Source organism: Mustela nigripes, chromosome 2 (genome assembly GCF_022355385.1).
Source record: "Mustela nigripes isolate SB6536 chromosome 2, MUSNIG.SB6536, whole genome shotgun sequence".
Classification (NCBI taxonomy): domain Eukaryota; kingdom Metazoa; phylum Chordata; class Mammalia; order Carnivora; family Mustelidae; genus Mustela; species Mustela nigripes.
In genome coordinates, this window is record NC_081558.1 from 123,567,165 (window position 1) to 123,582,520 (window position 15,356).

Here is a 15,356-nt window from a genome sequence, read left to right on the forward strand (position 1 = left end):
AACACACTGTGCAAAGGTGCTAAGCTGTGACCCACAGCTACCAAGGAACCCTCATATTAGTATGAGCACAAATCAGTGTCTGCTGACGAAATACACTGCTTTACAAATATATATGGTGCTAGTTTTCAGAGGTTTGTGGGTGCTTCCAATTCACTGATAAACCCTTGAAGCCTTTATCATTATGACTTTTTCAAACGGCAGACTTGAACCGGCTATCACGGGTGGGGAGAGGGGGCTGTGAAACCTTGTGATGTTCTCGAGGCTGGAGAAAAGCTTGAGGACCAATGATGCACTGAACCTTTAAGATTTTTCAATAAACAGTGATGAAAGAAAAAGGATTTTTCCCTTAATTAAGAGTTACCCAGGAAGTACAATTGAAATATGGTCCTTTCAAAGCATCTTTAATCCCCAGACGCTCCCTCGGACACCTATTATGGCCTTTCTTCTACAGCTTGGAGGCAAGCTGTGGTGCCTGGGCCAGGCGGAGTTTTCTCTAGGCTGTGAGGGTCTGCCCAGGGCTTGACAACAATGGCCGGCCTGGCACCCCTTTCTATTAGGTAACCTCAAATATAACTGAAAAAGGCAACCACATGACTAGTGATGAAAGGAAAAGGCATGTGTTCTGAAAAAAAATAAAGCCTCAAGAGGGATTTCTCTCAGAATCTGAACTGCTACCTTCATCTGGGCTCCCAGGGACACGTCATGGGGCCTCGGCCTCACAGCCTGAGAGCTGACATGGAGGCCACCCGGGGCATTCATCACCTTGGGACACGCCTTTCACCCTCTGATTAGGGTTCCTTCCAGGAAAATCTCAAATTGGATCAGCGTGGGGCAGTGGATGTCTTCACACGTTCCAGCCACATGAGAGGAAGACACAGAATGACCACGTGAGTGTTCAGCGGCAGGAGGGCAAAGACACATCATACCTGGTGCCGATGTCATTCCGAGCAGCCAGCCTGAACGTGTACCCCATCGCTGGACAAAGCTTTGTCAACTTGCAGTGCTTCTGACTCCCAAAGAAGCACTGTCTGAAACCACTGTTTCTCTTTCCCTAAAAGGCAACAATGAAACAATGCACACAAGTTTAAAAAAAAAATCAGTAATAAGAAACTGAGGAAGGCCTTCTGAATTAGTTGTTTCATTTCCTGGGTCTGGATGAACAAAACCAAGAGAAGGAAGGCTTCTAAGGGAGTGTTTGACAATGCAATGTCATCCTGAACAATAAAAGGCACTACAGAAACATCTGGGGACGCATGGGTGGCTCAGTCGGTTAAGCATCTGCCTTCAGCTCAGGTCGTGATCCCAGGGTCTGGAGATCCACTCGGGCTCCCCAGCCAACAACAGGGAGTCTGCTTCTCCCTCTGCCCTCCTCCCACTCTTTCTCTCATTCTCTCTTTCTCTCTAAATAAAAAAAATGAATCAGAAAAAAAAGAAAGAAAGAAAGAAAGAAAAACCTGTAACTGAGACATGTCATGCCTCGTGTTTGTGGTATTTTTGAACTGGTTTTGGTTAACAACAACAACAACAAAAGTCCTATCAGGTATAAAGCAATGCACCATTTCTAAGATCCTCCTCACTTGCCTTGGTCAAACTGCCCAGTCTGACCAACCAAGGGTAAGTCTGCAGCCTTATTTCAGGGATCGCTAGTTCTGGAAAGGCAGTAATTGCCGAGCACCTGAGGATCAGTCTAATGAGCTTAGCGTGCCAGAGAAGAAAGCCCTCCCCAGGCTTCTCTCTCTCCTTTACCACTCTGCCCCCCTCTCGCTAGTCCCTGAACATGTGCATTCCTGCAGTGGTGAGCTATTTGTGCACTGATCCCTAAGTATGGGTCACATGCCTTTGACTCATCTCGCCCATATCCGCTTCCCTCCTACCCTCCTAACAGTGCCGTGGACAGTCAGGGAGCTCAGTCACAGCTTATGGAGTTGCATGTCTGATAAGCACCTTGATGTCTGATGAGCAACCTTGGCTGAATTCACCTATATGTATGATTGCCACTCTGTACCATTCTTATCATGCTGGAAATACATTTTTAATGCCTTTTTAGCAGTCCACGATGCTTCAAATTCTTTGAAGTAAAAAGAAACCACTCTGGTAGGTTGTCTTCACAGACCCATGAGTGAGAAAAAAAAAGTCACCTGCCCTGTGCCACGCTCAGGCATGGACTCCTCCTATCAGTAGGACGGCAGAACAAGTATTTCATGCCCATCATCCACAGCATTTTTATCGATGTTCACGCAAAGAAAGCCACATGCCAACACTGAATGAACCTTAGCATTCTAATCAGACGGTTGGGCCCAGGGCTTTCAGAAATATGTTTGAAGTTCTCAATTTATTTTATAAAGAAAGATGAAAGCACATTTTTCTCCTAAGCAAATTTAAGCATTTCCTTCCTTTAAGCAGGCCTCCAGAACGCTTACCGCTGAAACACATTCCAGGTGAAGTTTAATTAAAAATAAAATAAACACACAACTAGCTTGAAGTGCCACTAGGGTGAACAGATTACAACCACTGGTACATTCATCCTCAGACTAATGCCCCTCCTTCCCCTCCCCTCACCAAGCAAGGTGGTGCCCTTTCCAGGAAGGGAGTGGAAGTCCTATTACTCTTTGAGATTCAAAGTTCTTATTATCAAGGTTTCAAAGTCCACTCAGATGCAAACTGCAAAGCGTAACATTTTTCAGCGGCTACTTGGGCAAAGTCACTGAGTGGCTGGCGTATCAGCTTACTTTAACCTTGAGTGGTAAGGTTGCAGCAGACGATTTATTCATAGCAACACCGTTTATACATATATTTGCATAATTACATCCAGGGTCTGATTATACTCTGTGCACACCCTGGTATGTTTTGTCTCCATTTCAAGCTGTAGCGTGATCTACCTTCTTCCCTCTTCTATTTCGGAGCTTAGAGTAAACAGCGCAAGAAAGGCACATCCCGCCGCCACGGAAGCCTCATCCCTTCCAACCCGACGCTGGCTCCCCTTCAATGCCTCGTTTTTCCTATTTCTTTGTTTGGTCTCCTTTGCCCATTTCTGGTGCTTAGAACTATAGCCAGTAAATAAAAGCCAGTCTGTTCCTTACTAGGTTGATTTGCTTTAATAGGGTAAAAACTGGACTGTCTGAGGCTGAAATGAGAAAAAATGGGGGAAGATCGATGATGGGGACTAGACTTCTCTTTTAAAGGGCCACAGCACTGTGATTTGCTGAAGAACTGGGAAAGAGGCATTCTGTGACCTTGAAGACGTTTCTCCTATGTTGCCAAATTTCCTCCTGCCTCACCCCCCCACCCACCTCAGTATCAGGAACAACTACTAAATAAACTCCAATTTGTTTAGATGAAGCATGCTGAACTTTCCATCTTGGAAAATTCATACCTTTCAAGATGTAATACTCTTTGTACGGTCCTTAACATGCAGAAAGATCCAGAGCTGCCGGAACCTTAGAACCGAGTTTTAGAAACAGCATCTGGAGTCTGAAGGGTTAAGAGTACACATAGTTCGGGGCGCCTGGGTGGCTCAGTGGGTTAAAGCCTCTGCCTTCGGCTCAGGTCATGATCCCAGGGTCCTGGGATCGAGCCCCGCATTGGGCTCTCTGCTCGGCAGGGAGCCTGCTTCCTCCTTCTCTCTCTCTGCCTGCCTCTCAGCCTACTTGTAATCTCTGCCTGTCAAATAAATAAATAAAATCTTTAAAAAAAAGATTTAAAAAAAAAAAAAAGAGTACACATAGTTCACAGAGTGAAGGAAGTAGGGAAGTAAGGAAATACTCATGAATGACATGGCGTTTCATATAAAAGGGATGTCAGGGAAGAAAGAAAAGGATATTCACAAAAGTCCTTGCAGTGCAAAAGTGAACTACAGCTGAGGGGTTAGCAAATGAGAATGGGGAACAGCACAGGGACAGCATCACCCTGATCTGCTGGGCAGACCATGCCAGGTGCTCACAGAGCTCTGGGGCAAGGACATGTTCAAAGGCTAATGTGGAGGGTTGGTCTGTATACCAAGAAGGGTGCCGGGCTGTAAAGAGCATTTGCAAATAAGATTATTAGCCAGTTCTTCTTGTTGACAGAAATCAGTAGGGTTAAGGAAAAAAAAAAAAAAGATAATGCTTTAGAAGACTGAAGGATTCAGCTGAACTGCTGGGGGTTGTCATGTGAGTGCTTATCACTGTTTATCAGAAATTAAATATGTCTAAGCATTACTGTCAGTGAAGTTTTACAGATGGTAAATTGTAACTTTCATGTTATAGGTAGCATGGCTCCAAATGACTCAGAGATTATGCTCTCTGGCAGGTACCCCCTTCCTAATAAAACCTAATCTAAACTACACAGGATTAGAGAGATACTAGCTTTACTTGGAAACTTATTTTTTCATCATTTAAGGTCAGCCTTGTGTGAAGTTTCCCACAAAAACATGGTCCTAAGAGAAATGAGTACCTCTGGATGTGTTTTAGGTCTGCTGCCAATAATCTGGCCAAACACAGGCAGCAGGGACACCAGTGGCCATGGCCGTGTCCTGGTCAGTGACTACCATGAGGCCACGTGTGGTGCGTCACACAGAGGAGAGGAAAAGGACTGCTCTAAAAGCCAAGCTGCTGGCGGGTCTCTAAGGGAAGAGCTGGAGAGTGGATGCCTAGAAACACCTGTGTCTCTGTACATGGGCAGATCAGGTGGGCAGTGTGTGAGCAGGCAGGAGCAGAACCTCCCTAAGATGCGCAATGAGGCTCCTGTTCTCCTGAGGAAGGAAACCAAACTTCACCCCACTTAGGAAAAAGAGCAGAAAGAAAGCTTCAAGTCCATACCCTCCATCATTCTGGAACAGATCCAGGCCCTGGGCTGCATCTGACACAAAGCGATACAACCACCAGTCGTGTTCTCGCCAAACCTTCTACCGCCAGTGTCCACAAATCTGAAAGGGGCAGATTTTGGGGTTCCCTGACTGGTTTCCATTTCAGAATCCTGGGCATGCCCAAATGCTGGTTTCTACAGCACAGCTGAGTTCAAGGACAAGATTACTCTTTCCTAAATGAGACGAAATCTTGGGCATGCGAACTCATGGTGTGCTGATGAACTTCAAGGCACTCCATTTCTCACGGGGTGCGGCATTACAGCCCTGGGTTCCCTCCCTCTTCAACTGAGCGCTCTTCTTCTCACTCAACTCACTCTACAGCTCTCGTTAACCTATCACCATCCCAGACGCAGCCCCAGTGAGAGCACCAGTTCGGCACCATGGCCTTGAGTTCCATGGAGAGGTTTCCCGGCCAAGGCGCAGGCTGCTTATCTCCCACTCCTGGTCACCACTGCTCTCCAGGACAGCCAGCGAGCCGACGCATATACGTTGGCCCTTGCCCAGGACCCCGCTGCTCAGTTCTGCCTTACCTCCTCTTTATTACCATGAAATGAGAGCACATTGTGTATGATCTACATTCTAGACCATTCCAGACCCCAGGGGGTTGGCTTCCTCTCCATTCCCTCGAGCCGAACAGGTCTCAGGCAACCCACTCCCCTGTGCCACGGCAACTCTCATCACTCAGCATTCCTGTGGCCGATGTCCGCCGACCATCCCTATTTCCGCCTCCCTCTGGCTGAGCAAATGCCTCGTTTCAGTTTAGACTCACATACCCAAGACAGGTACCATCTCTGGGGAGAGTGGCAGCCTCAGAAGATTTAAAATCCTTCTAACGCTTACTCTTCAGAAAAGTCACACAGTTGTTTACAAGTTCTAAGAATAATCAGAGTCCAGATGTTCTAAGTCCTACAAGGTTCCTGCTAACTTGTGAAGAATGTCAGTACTCAATAACCTCCAGCAGAACGTTCTACCAGACCGTGGAAGGGCAGGGGTAAGAGAAGGAAACACAGTGCAGCAGGTAAAACGTGGACTCTCACGTGGCTCACCAGCAGAGACTGACTCACCCTTGGAAGGGTTTTCTCAAAATGTGTTAATAACCTCCGTGACAAGGATGGCCCTCTACCCCCAACCATGGGGAGGTGTGGGGGGAAGGAAATGCCTTATCAAACATTTCAGTCTTTAAAATAAAACCTGGAGGGGGCGCCTGGGTGGCTCAGTGGGTTAAGCCTCTGCCTTCAGCTCAGGTCATGATCTCGGGGTCCTGGGATTGAGCCCCGCATCGGGCTCTCTGCTCAGCAGGGAGCCTGCTTCCTCTTCTCTCCCTCTTTGCCTGTCTCTCTGTCTACTTGTGATCTCTCTCTGTCAAATAAATAAATAAAATCTTAAAAAAAAAACAAACCTGGAGATAAATTATAAATGTAAAAAGCTTTAAATATTTTAAGGAACATAGTCTCTACTTTCCTATTTTATCTTCTGCCCTGTTACTATGTACTCCAATATTTTTCCATTTCTTTCTAATCTATAGTTCAAAAACTTTGAAATTTTATAGCTGTTAAATCAAATTATAACATATTCCCTCACTGTCTTTTCCCCACCCCTCTGAAAGTAAACATTTTGCTGACTGCCTGTGAGTTACCCAAGGGAAGAGGACACTGATCTGCTTTACAAGTATGACCCCTGTGGCAGAAATACTGTTGTCTCCTGGGTTCCCTCTCCTTATCATCAAGGGAATAGGCAGTGACCTCTTCCATCTGCTAACTGAGAAGAGCAGTGTTTGGGCACCCCCAAACGATGCCATCCTGGCTAGCACAACTGGGCTGGGTTCAAGGATGAGCCCCACCCCACCCATTGCTGCATCTCTGGCTGCACAGGTCTTCCTTCTCCCTCTTCCCAGAACACTTGGAAGAGAAGCAACAGTATGAACAAGAGTCATATTGCCTTTCAAAGTCCATGACCTTGGATGTAACAATCTCAAGGCACAGTAACATTGCATGTGCCATACAAAGATAAAGAAAAAAGATTTTTAACGGTTTCTCATGACTAAGCAAGTCTGAAGTCCTTTCCCTTGAACTGGAATGGGCTTGTGATGTGCTTGTAATGGACAGAATGGAGTGGAAATGAAGCTGTGTGACTTGCAAGGCTAGGTATGAAGAGATGACGAAGCTTCTGCCTTTTCCCCAGAACACTGACTTTCCCCACTCTGGCTCTCCTAGGGCTGCCATGTTGTGAAGGGGCTAAGGTTCCACCGATGCCAGCAGTGACTGCTAGACTTGTGAGTGAAGGCTCTACCAGAAGATTCCAGCCCCCAGCAAAAGAGCCCCTCTGCCCACCAGAGGCTCCAGAAAATTCTGGAACACATACCAGACATTCTCCCAGTACTCTGGTCCCAACTCCTAACCGAGAATCCACGAGTACAAGGGACTATTTTAAGCCATTAAGCTTTGAGGAAATCTGTTGTACAATATCATACTCATCTATCTTGATGTCCCTACAGGTTTAATAGTATGGCATTTTTCAGTAAACTTTTCTAAATTCTTCTCATGCTATAAATAGGTAGGAGGTAAGGGAGTAGAAGCGAGCATGCTAGAACCCAAATGTTTAACTTTTGACTGAATAAAGGGTTCTATCTTCTACACGAGCTTCGTACATGCCATTTTTCCTCAAAGCCAACAAAGTAAAGCCTCCGAAGAGATTTTAAGAATTTTTGTAGAAGCTAAAAATGTAGCCAGATTCCTAGATGATAAAACCAACCAAAACTGTTAGGCAGGGCAATGCAGTTACTTCATTTTACGGAGGTACAGTTTAGACTGAAGATATTTAGTAATGCTATCCCCAAAACTGCAGAGAACTGTGGGAAGTTTTTTGGCTTTTGTTTGTTTGTTTGCTTTGCTTTTAAGATTGTATTTATCCATTTGAGAGAGAGTGTGAGAGGGAAGAAGGTCAGAAGGAGAAGCAGACTCCCTGTGGATCTGGGAGCCTGATGTGGGACTCCATCCTGGGACTCTGGGATCATAACCTGAGCCAAAGGCAGTTGCTTAACCCACTGAGCCACCCAGGCACCCTGTGGGAAGATTTTTAAACACAGACATGCAACAGTTTTCTGGGGATGGTTCAGGTGTGATGTAACCTAAGGCCACAAGTGAGTAAATTAAATAATCTTGCAAAGGCCCCTCCACATGTACCGGAGTTTCCGACTCTCCGTGGTGTCTGTTTATGAACACATAAAGGAATAAAGCTCCAGTGGAGAAATCAATTTACAGGTGGGTCTGCTTATTTAAAATCTGCTAAGTATATAAAACGTGTTTGATTCATTTCATAAAATTCACTTAATTTTTAAAGTTAAAAACATGTTTTTTAAAAAAGATTTTATTTATTTACTTGAGAGAAAGAATGAAAGGGGAAGAGGGAGCACGAGCAGGGGGAAGAGAGAGAAGCAGGCTCCCCACTGAGCAGGGAGCCCCATGCAGGGCTCAACCCCAGGACCCTGCGGACATGACCTGAGCCAAAGGCAGGTGCTTGACTGAGCCCCCCAAGGGCCCCAAGTTAAAAACATGTTTGAAAGTACTGTATTCGGGGCAGCTGGGTGGCTCAGTGGGTTAAAGCCTCTGCCTTTAGATCAGGTCATGATCCCAGGGTCCTGGGATCCAGACCCGCATTGGGCTCTCTGCTCATCAGGGAGCCTGCTTCCTCCCACTGCCCCCCTGTCGCCCCCGGCTCTCTCTGCCTACTTGCAATCTCTCTCTGTCAAATAAATAAATAAAATCTTTAAAAAAAAAAAAAAAAAGAGTACTGTGTTCATTGGTAAAATGACATAACTAAAAGCCTAAAAATGGAACTTCTTTTTCCATTTTATTTTATTTCTTTTCAGTGTTCCAAAATTCATTGTTTATGCACCACACCCAGTGCTCCTTTTTCAAGTTTGTTTTCCCTCTTTATTATGTGTCTTCACCAGTCTGTCCTCAGTACTTGGGAAGATGAATCCTTTAAATGGGTTGGTTTCCTACTAAGGAACTTCACACATCCATGGCCCATTCTGTACATGGAACTCACGCATAATCCAATTAATTCAGGCTACAGTATTTTTCCGCCCAGAATAACACTGTAGACTGTGGGGAATGTGGCTGCTTTGGCTAACATTTCCAATCAGCCTGGCACTCACTACCCTGGAAGCTGGTATGCCCAACGCTGGCACTAACAGACGAAGTTGGCTGATATTTTCATCTGCCTTCTAATTAATAAATTGGAAATGATCCTTCCTGTTCCTCCTTCCGACAGCTTCATTCCTGGCACAAGGAAATCAGAATGGCCCCCACAAGGGCGTTAGCATCTGCGGTGAACCACCTCTCTCTGGTCATGAGAACTCTCCCTGATGTTTCCTGATCTATGGCCTCTTGCTACTAACCTCCTTCTCTGTCTGGGTCTTTCACAGCCCCGCCCACTTGCCTTCCAGGGCTACTCTTAGTTTGGTAACTGCCTGGTAACTAAGCCACATGAATTTGGTTATCGGTGGCCCTGTGCTCGTGGCCCTGGGGCTGCTGGCTCGAGACAGCAGCCGTGCGACTCTGGGCCACGGCCCTCTCTCTGTAACAGCAGAGTTCAGCCTGTCAAAAATGGCAATGATAAATCAAATAAAAAATAAAGTTGCACTCGCCAACTGAACTATCGCCAGTCTCAAAGATTTAGTCTGCGAGGACGTCTATATTTAGAAGTTGTTCCAGCACGGGCCGACCCTAGGCAACATCAAAGATAAATGTTGGCTTGAGAAATAAGAGAGCATGTATGTGTTCAGCACAACCATACATAAGAAGGGGTTCCTAACTGGGATGTGGGGACGCACCCCATCTGGGTGGATTCAAAGGTTCCTTGTGCCAAACTTCACTCTCCCCCCAGTGATGGCTCTTTCATTTGGAGCGTTCTGGCACAGAGGAACTTTCAAAGGTAAGGCAAGGGGGTGGGATAGTTTGTGTTCCATGTTACTGAATAAACACTGCATGCATTTTATCCTTTGGCACGCCAGTTTTTCCTACTAGTGGGAGAAGCTCAGCTCCCTGAAATAGTCAAGGATAGTCATCAGGTCCTTGGATTTAAAACCAACCAACGTCATGTTCCTATATATCCCCCCAAATATGGAGGGTCATCTGCTGTCCAGTCCAGAATGTGGAGACTGGCCCAGCGCAGGGAAAGGACAGAGGCAAGGGAGCAACTATAGAACAGGCTGCCCTGAGTATTTACGTGTCAGCCAAGGCATGGAATATTCAGCCCGTCCACCTAGTCAAAGCCAAAGGGGCCTTTTGGTGCAGCTGGCATCCAATAAGCACGAAAAACACGAGTTGGTAAATTAGATGCCATGGTCCAAGACAGGTATCTGTAATTCTGGAGCAACCAGAAGCTGCTCACAAAGCCTGCGGCCCAAACACACACTAACCCAGCCTGTATACATGTGACAAATGACCCTGCTTCCAGGGTTCAGGTGTCTGGGGCTGAGGTTCCTACAAGAGAGTGCTTCTTGGAACTTAGCTCTCTGCCTTGGTACCTGAACCTCTAAGTTCTTACATCCCTCCTGGCCTACTTCCCTCCCAACAGAAGCTGGAGTGGAGGAAGCTGGTCCCCTGGCTTTCTGTCACCACCCCTGCACATGGCAGTGAAGGTCTGTGGTGTGGCAAGACATCACTACACTGTCAGGTCCCCAATTTGGCTTACGACACTCATGTGGAAGATGGCTTGTGATGGACAGTGTGCCAAGCGACCTGGACACCCCACCCTTCCACCTCCGTGAGGGTGCACCCTGAGAATGACTGAAAGGGCACATGGGCCCGGCAAATGGCACCTCCACTTGCTCCAGGCCTTGGAGATGGATGCAAACCCGGTTTTCTCGCTAGACCAATGCCCCGCAACATGAGGCCGTGTGGCACCTTGGGGGCGGCTGCATCCTCAGGGAGCTCTCCTCCCGCACAGCGGGGGACCCAGCAAGTCACTCTGCTTGCTGAAGCACCAGTCCCTTCCCTGAACCTCTGACGTCCCACCAGAGAAGCCATGGGCAAACCCCCTTGTGCCAAGAAGTGTCCTGCAAGATTATCAGTATTAACTACGCAACCCACAAGCTAAAAAGTAATCTGTTCCATAAACTGGTTACCAAGCATCAGGGGCCAGCTCGCTCCCTAAATGAGATAAGCTGGCTCCTCCTAAACTAGGAGTCGAAGAAGCGACAAGAAGCCTGCTGTCAGCTCCACGAGGTTTCGGCAACAGGACCACTGGTGCACTCTGGCTGGTTCACGGGGCCCCCGGGGCTGGAGGGGCTCTACCTGCGACTGGCCTTTTCTGCTTTTTCTACTTCCAATGATACTTCCCTTGACTTCTGTGCCATTTATTTCGTTCTCAGTCGCCTGTGTTTTACAGCTGTGTTGGCTCATTAGTTACGGGCACAGACAGATGTGAAATTCCTATTTGGGCTAGCTGAGTCACAAGTGAGAAAGATTCTTGGGAACTGTACTAGTCACATTCCCACAAAGCTATTTTTCTGGTTCTTTCGTATGCTCCCTACATGTCATGCCCGGAAGCCAAGCTAATGGCAAATTAACATCTATATATAGCACAGACATTGTGTTTGTTTAGTTCAAGCCGGAGGCGCTGGCCTTAGAGCTCCTCTGTTGAAGTTCCTCAGAAGACTGTCATCCAATCCTTCTGCTGGCTGACTTTCCCGACCCTAGACCCTGATACGTGCTTAGGTGATATGAAATACTCAGAGGACACTGCATCTGCCAGTCCCCAGGCTCACCCACGGAATCCTAATCCACCTGGGGGCGGTGACTAACACGGATTCCAAGTGGAGAAGCAGAGGCCCTGGGGCAAGGTTACTTGCTTGACTTGTTACAAAGCAGAGACTATTAATCCAGGTCTCCTGAGGTGAACAGCATGTGACCTACACCTTCATCAGTATGAATCCACGTCACACAATCCCATCAAGGCTGTGGGAGACATGCATTTGCTCTGAAGCACCCACTACGTTAGCGCCAGTCAGACTTCAGTGTGGCACAAATGAAAACCTTATCTAAGAGTAAAACTCTTAACGGGTTTCCATAAATACTGCCTTCACAGAATTTAAGTTTTCTAAAATGGAAATAGAAAGTTCCTACTTGACTGTGAAGTTTCCTCTTTTTACTCACGTTCTCCCCCCCAAAAAAGGCCAGATCACCATCCCTTAAAACAGACTGGGCAGGCCTGGAAGCACCAGTCAATGCAAGGTTCCTAATTCTTTTCGGGAAGAGCCCTCCCTACCCTAGAGATATCAGTGTCCTCAATCCATCCCTCTTAGCTGCTTCTAGAAAAAAGCTCCCACTCTACTAGGTAACTCAGTGAGCATCATCAAGCAGATGAAGCAACAGGAGGTCAGCCAATTTACCTCAGGTTCATGACCAAGAAAGGGGTATGGGCAGGTCAAAAGTATTAGCTCAGGGGTAGCCCCTGAATGGGGTCATGAGCTTCAAGCACTGCCTCCTCCTTCCTGAACTCCTATCCCAAGTCTCTCCATTGTGGGAAAGAACATCCACCTTGAGAAACCTAGCATCTAAGCCTTATTTTGCTGTTAAAAAGTTAACAGTTTAATTCTGGATTAAATGAAAATTTAAAATTCATGAAAGGCTAAGTCTGTCGTGGTCCCTTTAAAGTCAGCGCTGGGTATAATACCCTAATTTAGCCTAAGAAGAAACCCTCAGGAGACTCTGGGCCTGCTTTCTGCCAGCCTTCAGAATGACTGTGACTTATAAACATGGGAGTAAATGTGGGGGTAGCGAACACACTGTGATCAAAGGTGTAGAAACACAACGAAGTCTCATCAAGTGGCCCAACAGAAAACTACCTTGAAAACGGCCTTCTGCCTTTCTGATGGGAAGCTTCTGGAGGTGAACACAGTGGCTGAAGGCCCACAAAAAAGCAAGGTCAACTCTCTCAAGCCCCATGACTGAGAATGCCACCAATCACCTCAGTTACCACAATAGGGGGACATGACCAGCCACGTGCACACCGTTCCACATTATGAGAACTGACCTGTTTCACTGATGGCCACAGCTGAAAAGCTAGTGACACCTGTGTGTTCCATTTTTACTGGTGCATTATTATCTCCCCGTCAGAGTCATTCCCACAGTCTTAAAACTTAAGGGACTGTCTAGTTACAATTATCAACAGAGAAAAGTAGATAGCTAACCCTCTTGCAGAAATACTAGTAATTTCCAAGCGAATTCTGTGGAACAACAAGGCAACAGGGATGACAACAAATTCAGAAGAGAGAGAATCAGCTTCCCTCTGAGCGGCAATCGGTATTGGTAATCGGTTTGTGATTTCTCTTTCCCATCAGGGCCACACCTGCCCTTAGAGAAGAGCAGCAGTTAGCTATTGATTAACTATTAGCTTTTCCCATAGTCAACTCCAGACACCATTCCAGGTCCCAGCAGAAACAGGCCTGGTACTCACTGATCTCTCTGCCGCGGCTCTTCCATTAGTGAAGGTCTTTCTCTAAGAAACTTGACAGTAGGACTTGCTGCTCTTTCAAAATTTCCCACCCATAGTTTTTATTGGAATGGTGATTAAAAAACTGCACAACAACAACAAAGTATCCCAAGTATTCTAACCAGTGCTGTAGTACATTAAAAAAAATATGGGGACACCCAGATGGATGGGGCCATCTCTCAGACCAGCTGTCAGATCAGAAACAGGGTGGAGTGCTAATCCTGAGCACAACCTTCTTCAAGACTCGGAATAACACCTTTCTTCTTCTCAGGTAGGGATCTGCTCCTCTTGCAACCTACCATTCTTCTGTCCTTCCAGCCACCTGTACAACAGAGAGGCTTATGGGTATATGGCTGGTCTGGACAGATGACCTGGGAGAAGAGGGCTTGGGCTCTGGAGGAGCTTTGGGGTGGTGAGGGGAATAACTCTAGCAAACACCCACTCCCATTCTGCTGCCCCACCATGCTCCACTAGGGCACATTCTGGAAAGAGTCCCTGTTACCAGGTGTACCTGACTCCAGAGACTTCCAGGAGAAGGTTCCAAAGGGATAGCCAGAGCCTCACGCCCTCAACCTTCTTGGAGGGCGGATGCTGTTCTCTGAGCCTTTGATCTTCTCCCTTCAGGAAGTCACGGCTTGAGCAGCATGGGAACGTGGGATGCACAAACCAACACATGTGAACGGCCTCAGGACTACTGATCCCTAACCTGGCCCCCAATTTAGAAACACCAACTGTTAGACAGTCCTGTTAGGAGTCTTACTGATGAAGTGACAGAAATGGATTGGTCACTACTGCTCCTATTCTCACTGCCAGGAAACCCAACGATATCATTTTGCAGCCTTTCTTTAGAGGGACTGAAAAGGAGAGGCACAGTATCAAGCAAAGGAGCTACTGGATGGAAATAAGTTTGAGAAGCATGTGTTTAGTCCGTTTTATTTACATCTGTTTTTAAGTTTTAGAGGACAGCATTTCATTAGCTTTTTTCAGCTAATGTGACTACCTTCCCGTCACAGATCCCTCCGAGGACACTATATAGTGTTGAGGCATTGAGGGTTTGCTCCACAAATGTTGAAATATTAAAAAAATGAACAGGCAAAGGGCCCTAAAACATACTCTTATCACAAGGGACAATCCTAAATAAGGAGTCTGGAGAGAGCCTCAGTGATGTAAATATACACACGCTAATGGGTAAACTGAGGACGGGAAGGGTCAAGCTGAGCATGTAAAGCCTGGAACAGAATCCGCACCTCCCAATCTTGGTGTTCCTTCGATCATACTCTCCTTCCAGGGAGCTCATACTACTTAAAAGTCCAGGAAGCGCTTCACAGAGTCTGGGGTCCAGAAGTTTTGCTACAAGGTGAATATTAAGCGACAGAATACAAAAGGATTCCTACTGGCAAAAGGCCTATATAGTAGGTCAGAGTCCACTAACCTGGAGTCTTCCATAAAGCTCAACAGGGCAAACACCAGCAGGAATGAGAAGGTGGAGAGAAAATGAAGAGGAAAGGGAAGGCTGAAGAATTAAGATGGGAGCAAGGGAAGAGTGGAAAGACAGCAAACAGGGAAAAGACAGGAGAAGGCCAAAAATAAACAGTTTAACATTGTGTGGCCACTAGTCTGTAGTGGGTGCTATTGATTATACACGGTCATCAGACAAAGCTTCTTCATTTCATCTGCGGCTGTAGCTTATTTCCGCTACTCACGCTGCCAGGACACTTCCATTCCAAATTCAAAGGGAAAGTGGCCAACAACTGAGTCACCATCACCATTTCCTGTAGCACCTGGGTTTTCCTTGGAGGTTTCCCATTCAAACACTCAACGTCTCTGACCTTACTTAACTTATGAGGCCATGGTCCAAAGGAGCAAAAATTAAAAAAAAAAAACAAAAACAAAACCCAAAAAACCAAAACAACAAAAAAAAAACACCCCATGGGAGACACGCACACACACATATACACACATACTGTACACAGAGCTCGGGGAAGATCTGAAATGAAGAGTGCCTCCTCTT

General features: G+C 46.5%; 1 protein-coding gene across 2 annotated transcripts in view; it reads right to left on the bottom strand.

Moving 5' to 3' along the window:
* The window catches only part of FNDC3B (fibronectin type III domain containing 3B), a 338,247-nt gene that overhangs the window by 59,806 nt on the left and 263,085 nt on the right, over positions 1-15,356 (bottom strand). For both annotated transcript variants that reach the window (XM_059391541.1, XM_059391542.1), the window contains exon 12: positions 927-1,051. In XM_059391541.1, coding sequence (XP_059247524.1) covers positions 927-1,051 — 125 coding nt within the window. The remainder of the gene's footprint in view (positions 1-926; positions 1,052-15,356) is intronic.